Genomic DNA, 10,174 nt, shown 5'->3' on the forward strand with positions numbered 1-10,174 from the left:
GTTTTTCTTCCTTGAAAACATAATGACATGAATAGACTCTGAAAACTTGTGAATTGTTAAACTTGCCATGAATGATTTTGAAACTGAAATAAGAGTTACAGAATTTGGAATTATTTTAAGTTATTTTAGATTCTAGGATAGCACTTATCCCTAAGTGCTATTTTTAAAAATTAAGACTCGTCTTAAATACTTATATCTCTAAGGAAGAAAATCAATGATTCTAATATTTGTTGAAAGGTAAAATATTCTTTTTCTAAACTTTCACAGTGATTGTCGTGAAGAAAAAATAAGGAAGGTCACATCCAGTGAAACTGATGAAATTCGAGAACTCTTATCAAGAAATCTCTATCAAATCCGTCAGCGAGTAAGAATAATTTATGTAGCAAAATATTTACTTACCTTTGGCTAACAGGATGCCTTCTGGTTTTCTGCTGTAACTGGAGGCTGCACCATGACACTGGGCTCAGCAGGTCCCATGCTGGGCATCTTCTCTCCTTCTGCTTCTCTCCATCCCTCTTCAGGGTCCTACTATCCTACTGGACACCATGGCTGAAGCCTTGGGGTCCCCTGGGAGTTCTGCTGCTGTGGGCTTGGATATAAAGAAATACACATGTTGACTAATTTTAAAGAAATGAATTGATTGATGTTTGTTTTAAAGAAATAGTTTTATAGCTTAGACGTTTAAAATGGATCTCACCCTCCTTGTTATTTATGAAGTGCTATAGTTTCTTCTCTTCTGAGCCATTTCTTTCACTTCATTTCCATTGTTAGCACCTTATTCTAATAATTTGCTAACAAAACAGCTAAGGAGTAGAGAGTGTCCTCAATTTTCCAAGCCCCATTTCAGTGTGTTGCATGCATTAACTCATTTAATCCTCCAATGAGTGGTAGGTGTTACTGTTGTCGCCATCTCACAGATAAAGAAATTGAGGCACAGGGAGGTGAAGTGGCACACGGGCCACACATCTTGTCAGGAGTCCTCCTTGCTCATGTGGGGGCTGTTTCAGCAGCTTCTTAGCTGGTCTCCCCATAAGGTGTCCCCATTCCATCCACATGACTCTTACCTGACCCTTTTTCCTACAGTACCTTTTAATTTAAAATGAAACAAAACAATAGTTGTGGCTCCCAAGCTAAACTATTCGTTGAAAATTTGGACTCTATTTCCAAGTTCCACTTTATCCAACCATACTTCCACATCTCCCTCACCCATCTGCTCCCCTGAAACACCCAGGGAATGAGAGGTTCTGTTTTTGTTCTTTGGCCCAGGTGGCTTTCTCACTGTCCCCTGGGAGCATCTCACACCTTCCCGTTAGCTGGTCCAAAGCCTCCAGTTTTTAAGGCTCCCCCAACAGCCACCATATTATTCCCATCCTTGTGTTTAAATGGAATAGCACTTGGAGCTTATACTGTACCATGTAGTTGCAGCACTTATTTCCATGATTTTGCATAATTTTGTTAGCCTTAGAGATGCCCAACGAGATGGTAAACTCCTGAAGGCAGGAATGAAGCCTCGTTCTGTGTTATGTTTGCATCTCTTAATAGAACCTAATATATTTCTGGACACAGGAATATTCCCAAGAAGTACATGTTTATTCTATCAGAAATTAATTATTATTTATGATTTATTTTAGGAAACACATTTCTATATAGCCTATAAAACTAAAAGTGGATGCCATGTACAGTCCTAGTTTAGAAATTTTACTTTTCAAACACTGGGATGTGATCATTGTGGGGAGTGTCACCAGCTCTCTTCATGTGACAACCCAGTTGAAAAAAGGGAACGTTCTGAAGTCAATCAGAAGGGCATGGCACCACCAAGTGGCTCAAAGTGGTTTGTTTTTAATGTCAGTAATTCCTATTCAAAACAGACTGTAGGATGATGGCTTGTATTTTATTTCCAGATATTCATGATGGCTAAATACCTACAAGAGGCTTCAAGGTAGACATGGCACTTGATGAAATCAATCATTTTTCTCATTTATGAAAATCACACTTTTCAATGAAAAACAAACCTTATGATCTGACTTTTATTAAAGGATGAACTATGTGGCACATACCTTTAATACCAACTTGGAAGGCTGAGGTGGGAAAGTTGCTTGAGCCCAGGAGTTGGAGGCTGCAGTGAGTTATGAGTGCCACTGCATTCCAGCCTGAGTGACAGATCAAGACCCCAACTCTAAAATAAAAGAAAAAGAAAAAAACACAAAATGAAAAGAAAATATAAATTCTTTGAAGATCTGAAGACTGTTAACTTTTATACTCTTAATTTAATTTTTTGCTCTGCACAGAAGTTGTAAGTGCTTAGCTGAGGTGCAGATCCAAAGAAATGTGGTAAAGTCTTGGAATTTCTGGGGAAATGATCAGGTTTTTTTTTTTTTTTTTTAATGTCCTCTATATGTTTTCATTTCAGACTTTATCCTACAACAGACACAGTCTGACAGCCGACACAAGTGAGAGACAAGCCAAGGAGATTCTGATTCGCCGGCGACACAGTTTGCGAGAAAGCATTCGGAAGGACAGCAGCTTGAATCGAGAACACAGGGTAACTGAGTGTGCGCCTCTGGGAGGCTTCCAGGGGTGGAGCCGACAGCCCTTCCATTGATCAGCTGATGGTATCATCAGCTCTGCCGATCAAGTGGCTGTTGACGGTTCTCTGAGGAGCTGCAGGAAGGCCGGGGTGGCTGGGGGAAGTGAGTGTTCACAGGTAGTGTGGCCAGCATTGCAGTTGGTTCAAGGAATTGTCAATAGATAAGGAAAGCCATTTAAAAACAATATTGTGGGCTAGGCATGGTGGCTCATGCCTGTAATGCCAGCACTTTGGGAAGCCAAAGCCAGGGCGAGTGGATTGCCTGAGCTCAGGAGTTCGAGACCAGCCTGGGCAACACGGTGAAACCCGTCTCTACTAAAATACAAAAAAAAAATTAGCCGGATATGGTGGTGTGCGCTTGTAATCCCAGCTTCTTGGGAGACTGAGACAGAAGAATCGCTTGAACCTGGGAGGTGGAGATTGCAGTGAGCCGAGATTGGGCCAGTGCACTCCAGCCCGGATGACAGAGTGAAACTCCTTCTCAATAATAATAATAATATTGTGATATATTGTTTTCACATAGCAAGAATTGAGGCTTATTTTTAATAATATCCTATATTGGGTTGTCAGAAATCAAAATGGTTATATGTGAACAAGGAGTTATGTGTAAAATGTAGCAGTATTAATTAAAAGTTAATTTAAAACACTAGCGACTGTGGTATTTGAAATGCCAGTAAATTAGCTGTAGTAATACTTTTTGTTCTATTGATATCATTTTTAAGATTAAAGTAAAAAAAAAACACCTTACATATATATATTTGCAAACATATCTTCTTCCCCATACATGTAGGTTCTAAGTCTTTCTGGCAGTACTTTTATACATAGATGTTTCAGTAGCTTTTCTTTGAGAAGACCCAGTGGTTTTCATATTTGTTTCTAATTTATTTCCCACTTATTTCTATTTCCCTTTGTAGGGGTCTCCATTCCATTTTAGAAGGGATTTAATTATTTCAAGTTATAATAGTTACAGCCCCTCACAAAGTAATTTTGGAGTCAGGAATTAAAATTCTGACTTTTAACATGAAGTTTTGCCATACAATTTTTAATCTTTTAATATACAATAAGTGCCATTTGTATAGTTTAAGTAAGATTTTATATTTCTTTTACAGGCTTCCACTTCAACCTCCCGATATTTATCCTTACCTAAAAATACAAAGCTTCCAGAAAAGCTACAAAAGAGGAGGACTATTTCTATTGCAGGTAATGAATATAGTTGGAGCAGAAAAATTTTAAATTTATTTGCCAATGTTTATAAACTAGACAAATTTTCCTATTATTTTTCTTCATTAAGAATGAGTTCAAATGAGAACACTTGGACACAGGAAGGGGAACATCACACACCGGGGCCTGTTGTGGGGTGGGGGGAGGGGGGAGGGATAGCATTAGGAGATATACCTAATGTAAATGACGAGTTCATGGGTGCAGCACACCAACATGGCACATGTATACATATGTAACAAACATGCACATCGTGCACATGTACCCTAAAACTTAAAGTATAATAATAATAATAAAATAGTGAGTTCAAGAGTTTGCAAATCTAAAATAATAACTGGGTGAATTTTAATTTGCATTGCAACCTTTTGGAATGACATTCTGTGTAGATTCTAAAGAATCCAATCAGTTATTTTCCAGGAAATATTGTCATCATGGGGTTCAAGGGTAGGTAAACAGAAAGTTGTAAGTCTGCAAATGTTTAAGTAATTAAATTTTTACCGTAATTCTAATATATTTTCATGAAAGCAGCCATATATTTATTCTGGCTATAACTATAAAGCTTTGTTATAATGTCTAATATCTTTTTAATGTGATGGTTATCTTTATGTAGACACCGAAGCCATTGTCTGTGAACCCCAGAAGAACTATATTAGGATTTTATGTTATTAAAATGTGGGATGTTTAAGGGAATTAATGCAGAAATAGAAAACCAAATACCATATATTTTCACTTACAAGTGTGAGCTAAACATTAGATACACAGGACACAAAGGTGGGAACAATAAACACTAGGGATTTCAAAAGGGGGGAGATAGGGAGCCGGGCAAGGGGCAAGGGTTGAAAAATTACCCATTGGTACTATGTTCACTACTTGGGTGATGGGATTATTAGAAGCCCAAACCTCAGCACCATGCAATATACCCATGTAACAAATCTGCACATGTACCCCTAGAATCTAAAATAAAATTTTCTTTAAATGTGGGATGGAACAATCACTACCCCTCTTTACTTTTTTTTTTTTTTTTTTACTTGTTTCTTTAATTAACTGAGAAGAGGGAAACCTAAATGATGGCTGGTGGTAAAGGAGGGTGAGGTGAGAATAATAGGGGGAAGACAAGGCAATACTGAATATTTAGAACAGTGGCCCATGGTCCCACCAGCAAACATGCTCTCATTTCCCAAGAATCTCAACTCCTGGACAAGCATTTTGTTCACTGCCCTACCCACAGCACTCCAGCACCTGAATCTGGTTCCAAAGCTGTCTCCTCCCTTTGTTTGCAAAGGGTTTTGGCCGTTTTTGTGGAAATGTAAAGGAAATCAGCAAAGCCATGGTTGAGGTTCCAGATCAAGGCAAGAATCTTCTCTATAGCAGGTGATTATCAGACTGCCTACTGTGTGCCAGATGCCAGGCTGAGCCCTCCTGGGATCATTCCTGTGGGGCAGATGAGCACAGCTGCTACTGCCAGAGGGGATCGGTTGGAATCCCAGCTCCACCACCTACAAATACCTTTTGAACCTAGTTACCCCATCTGTAAAGTAGGTGATTGTGAAGACAAAATGGGCTAATGCATTTGAAGGGACTTAGGACAGTGCCTGGCACACAGTAAGCTCTTCAAAGTTAGCATGAATATATACTTGTGGGCATGGGTGCTCTCAGGGGTTATGTAAGATGCACAAGTCCACTCACCTAAAATTAGCATGAGCCTGCTAGCCTCCCCTCTCCCCAGAGCCCCAGGACGTATCAGTTGCTTGACTCACTAAGGTACTGAAGTTACTTGCAATGCCTTCTCTCTAAAATGCTTGCCCACCTTGTCTTTTGCTCTGTGATAGATGGCAATAGCAGCGACTCAGACGCAGATGCCGGGACCACCGTGCTCAACTTGCAGCCCAGAGCCAGGCGCTTCTTGCCAGAACAGTTCTCCAAGAAATCCCCCCAGTCCTATAAAATGGAATGGAAGAACGAGGTAGATGTTGATTCTGGCCGAGATATGCCCAGCACCCCCCCAACACCCCACAGCAGAGAAAAGGGCACCCAGACGCCAGGCTTACTACAGCAGCCCCTTCTCTCTAAAGACCAGTCTGGCTCAGAAAGGGAAGACAGTTTGACTGAAGGCATCCCGCCCAAGCCGCCACCACGGCTGGTCTGGAGGGCATCGGAACCTGGAAGCCGGAAAGCCCGATTTGGGAGTGAGAAGCCTTAAGAGAAGCAGCGAAAGCAGATCTGAGCGTCTGACCCAGGACAGCTGTGGTTTGTCACTCTGAAACCTGACACAATGGTGGAATCCATGTAAAACTCTCAGTGCATCTAAATACTTCTGGAGGGCGATAGATTCATGCCACGGATAAATGAGGCAAATCCGAAGAAAAGGAAAATCCAATAAAAAATAGTCCCACAAAATGCCTTTTGTGACTTATGGGTAGCAATCGTATTATTTGCAGGCCTGAAGAAAAAAAAATGGTAATGTGTGCCTTTATTGAACTTGAATGACAGAACTTGAAATTTTTAACACACCCTTGTTGGTGAAGATTTTAATATATTACATATATGCTTCAAATTTTATTTATGAAAAAATATGTATATCTATAATCAGTTGTTAAGTGAATGGCACTAAAAGTATCGAGAACAGCTTTCTTTCCCAGGGGTGAAGGATGGTGCTCGGGGGTGACTCCTAAGCTCAGGGTGGAAGCTTTTCCCTGTTCTGACCCGATGGAGCAGCCAGTAAGTGAAGAGCACAGCTGGAAGCAGAGACACCTTATGACTCAAACTGGGCAAATAATCGGAACGTCATGCAGAAGGAATGGCCTGACTCCCAGAGCGCAGATTGGAGGCCCCAGGACTCCTATGAACTACTGACAGTCTACTGGTTTTTAACTTATTCAACTCTGTCTACCGTGTGTTTGGGGATGACATCTAAATTCCATTTCCTGTTCTTGTTTAAATGGTGCAGAGAGAAAGGATGCCCAGGCATACACCAGCTTATTGTGTTGACAGATTTGGGAGTAGCTTTCGATGAAGTTCCACCCATGAGGGTCCATGTGGCAAGTGGGGCCACAGGGCAGCACCTGGTTACAACTTGCTGGTGGGTTTTATGTTGTGCAATACTAGGAGGAGGAGGCAGGTGATCTATGCTGATCTATGATCACCTGCTTCAGTAGAATTTTTCTGTAGAGTGTTGTTTGAATTTTGAGCCTCCAGGTTAGAGGCTCCAAGCAGACAAAGAAGAAAGTTTGTAGACACAGTATTCTAATGTTTCATGAGTTGATGAGATATCAAGTTTTGAATTTTATTCAGGAAGCACTTTGGAGAATGTGAGAGTCCTACTGTTTTGCACTAGTCTGTAATTTGTTACCTCTCCCCATTCGATAATATAGTAACTCAGAATTTTCATATAAAATTGAATTCTACTCATTAGAGTATTTTTTAAAAGTACAGCAGAAAGAAGTGGAACATAAGCATTCAAGATTAATATTTGATTCTCTATCTCTTAACTGTAGATTTTATTGGCCTGTTTTTTTTTTCTAAATAATTCTTTAAAACTTGACTGGAACACGCCTCTGCATTTCTGAGTGTAGAAATTAAATGAAGCCACTCACAGTCCTTTGATTTCCCACTGAAGATACCCCAAAGGATGCAAGTGCCTACAGTATTATCAGGAGGAGAACATGAAAATATTAAGACAAAAATCCTCAGCAGTTGTTCTCCACCCCTTCTCCACCTCCACCAGCAAGAAGAAGTCAATCTACACTTTTTTCTTATGTTCTAAAGTCTTAGAATACTGCTGGATTGTTGAGCATGAGACAGAGCAAAGGTTAGATACACAAGGTACAAGTTCATAGGAGCACAATTCCTTGATCCAGGGAAAGTAGCATAGAATGCAATTTAAAAACTACAGGCTTAGGACTCTGTGCCAAAATATCTATTTTAAATGAAAATATTTATATAAAATACATTTATTCTGCTTAACACAAATTAAAACTGACATAAAATTTTATGATAATAATATGATTCAAGAAATGTGCTGTAGATTTTTGAGAATGCCAAAAATCAATTTTCAGAAAAGCTACAATATGAAATCTGAAAAGAAACAGAAATTGAAAGTGACCTTAAAGAATAAATTTCCTAATTTTTCCCAGTTTCCCATGTTTATAACTATTATAAAGAGTTTAACTTTCTGGAACTGAAGGAGAAAACATGAAAATGTTTATATTGCTTCTTGTTAAGCAGGTAGACCAAATTCAGCTTTCAGTAATTCATCCATATAGAATTTGGACGACTATGTATAAAGGAAAACTTAAATCTTAATTATTATCAGTATAAATTTTTTCTTGTTTGTTGAATGACAAAGGCAATAAAAATAAATTTGACTTTATTTAGCTTTTTCTCTATACTTTCTTCTTTTTGTAATTCTTAAATTCTAGTCACTAGTCATTATGAAGGAGAGTATTGACTAAATATTTTCACAATCTAAATATTGTCACAATCTAAATTTCTGTAGTAGAGAGAGCCCTAGCCCTTTGTAAAGCCTTTCCTTCTTCCAAACAACACTTGATCCAACCAAAGTTCCAGTGTGACTGTGGATTTTTGATAGGTCTTTGGTGTTGGTTGTAACAAAATTTGATTTGAACTACCTATAAGTGAAAAGTCAGGGTTTATTACTTTATATGTAATGCTAAAGGGAGACTGTTGGGAACAGTTATGTCAACGAGCAAACTAGAAATTGGCTTCAAAGTCTGATACTTTTAAAAGCATGTGTTTTGTGTATATGCTCACAAAATGTCTGTGAAGAGATTTCTTTCAGCTTTTGCTCAGCTTTATGGTGGGGTGTACTGTTTTACCTGGGCGGTGAGGGTATTGATTTATATAAAAACTGTAGACAAACACAGTACAAGTCTCAGCACGTTTTGCATTTATTGTACTGCCCAAATTGTGTTTATGTTAAAAGTCACGTTTCATAATCTGCAATATTTTTGTCAAAATGCACACTGTACTTTCTTCTTAAAAACGTGATTAAAGAGATCACTTTGTCTGGATGAAGCCGCTGTTGGCATTATCCGCTGAGGCTTGAACACCACGTGCTGATTCTCTCATCAATCTGAAAAATAACACTCATGGCTCAGAACACACGAGGTTAAAGTGTGTGGCTCACTGCTACTTTTTATTTCACTTTTTAACCAACCCTTTCTTCAACCCCCTTCTAACGAAAGCGTAAGTCCCCTTTGGGTACCAGCTGTGTGGCATAACCATGGCTCCTTGTCCCTGACAGATGACACCTTCCTTTAGAATCCCCCAGAGTCATTCACTCTGCGTCTAGCTGACACCCTCAGACAGGGATCAGCCACCCTGGGGGGTGTGCAGGTCAAATATGCAGATGGGGACTTTGCAGACCACTTCAGTGTCATGCTGGCACATCATTTTTTGATCCTTTTTTCTTTTTAAACTTCCTGCACCTTTTCAGATAAAATCATATTTTACTAAGTATAGCTAATAAATCATAGCTTTGTTCTCTTAATCGCATGGTCAGGAAATGAGTTTTTCTAGGTGTAGAGTTAACCTATCTACTGTGAATGGATTATTATCAACTTTTCAATCTACACAGCATATAGACTATTTTGATGGCTCAGAACGTACATCAAGACCTTTCAGTATGTGCAGAGGTTGTATGGGAATCTGTTGTTCTCCTACTGGAGGGTACAGAAATGTCACTCCATGAGATGCCCAGCAGACAGAATACCAGATACAGAGGCTGTGATTTTTCTGATTTCTGGAACGAAACATCTTGAATTAAAAATTCAAACATTTTTATCCTTTCTTATTTTATTGGCTCCTGTTGAGTCGTAAGTATGACTGGAGACTAAATTTCTAATTTAGATGAAGCTCTTTGTATCCACTTAGGATAACCCTACTTACCAAACAAATTTTGTATATGTACACGGACAGAGGAAATTTTTCCTTGTTTCTATGAAAAATCTTACCAAAGTTTAAATATTAAATCACATGTAAACCTCTAATCACTTATGGAGAAAATGGTACATACATGAAAACAGAACAGTCCCAGTTTTTATATTTGTGTATGAAACCACTTTCATTTGTGTTAAATGGGATTCTGATGGCTAGAATTCTTGAAAGGTAAGAGCTTCAGAATATTGAAAATTTCAATTCTATTAATTCCAAATACATATATCTCAGACTAGACTAACTCTGTTACAGTGTAACAGAACGTGATTAGAGGAATAAACATTTTAATTGGTTCATTAATTTTAATATCTAAAAAGGCTCTGCAAAAGGGCTTAAAAATGGTGTATGCTTTTAAATATTAAATACGGCCTTCCCATGCAAACGTAAAGAAGTTAATTCCAATTATTGCCTTAC

At 38.7% G+C, this 10,174-nt stretch overlaps 1 protein-coding gene across 2 annotated transcripts in view; it reads left to right on the forward strand.

Moving 5' to 3' along the window:
- The window catches only part of SLC9A2 (solute carrier family 9 member A2), a 101,037-nt gene extending 92,863 nt beyond the window's left edge, over positions 1 to 8,174 (forward strand). For both annotated transcript variants that reach the window (XM_054475197.2, XM_054475198.2), the window contains exons 9-12: positions 268 to 364; positions 2,411 to 2,542; positions 3,697 to 3,787; positions 5,635 to 8,174. In XM_054475197.2, the coding sequence (XP_054331172.1) occupies positions 268 to 364; positions 2,411 to 2,542; positions 3,697 to 3,787; positions 5,635 to 6,005 (691 nt within the window). In that variant the 3' untranslated portion in view covers positions 6,006 to 8,174. The remainder of the gene's footprint in view (positions 1 to 267; positions 365 to 2,410; positions 2,543 to 3,696; positions 3,788 to 5,634) is intronic.
- Positions 8,175 to 10,174: the final 2,000 nt, after the last annotated feature.

This window comes from Pongo pygmaeus, chromosome 12 (assembly GCF_028885625.2).
Source record: "Pongo pygmaeus isolate AG05252 chromosome 12, NHGRI_mPonPyg2-v2.0_pri, whole genome shotgun sequence".
Lineage (NCBI taxonomy): Eukaryota > Metazoa > Chordata > Mammalia > Primates > Hominidae > Pongo > Pongo pygmaeus.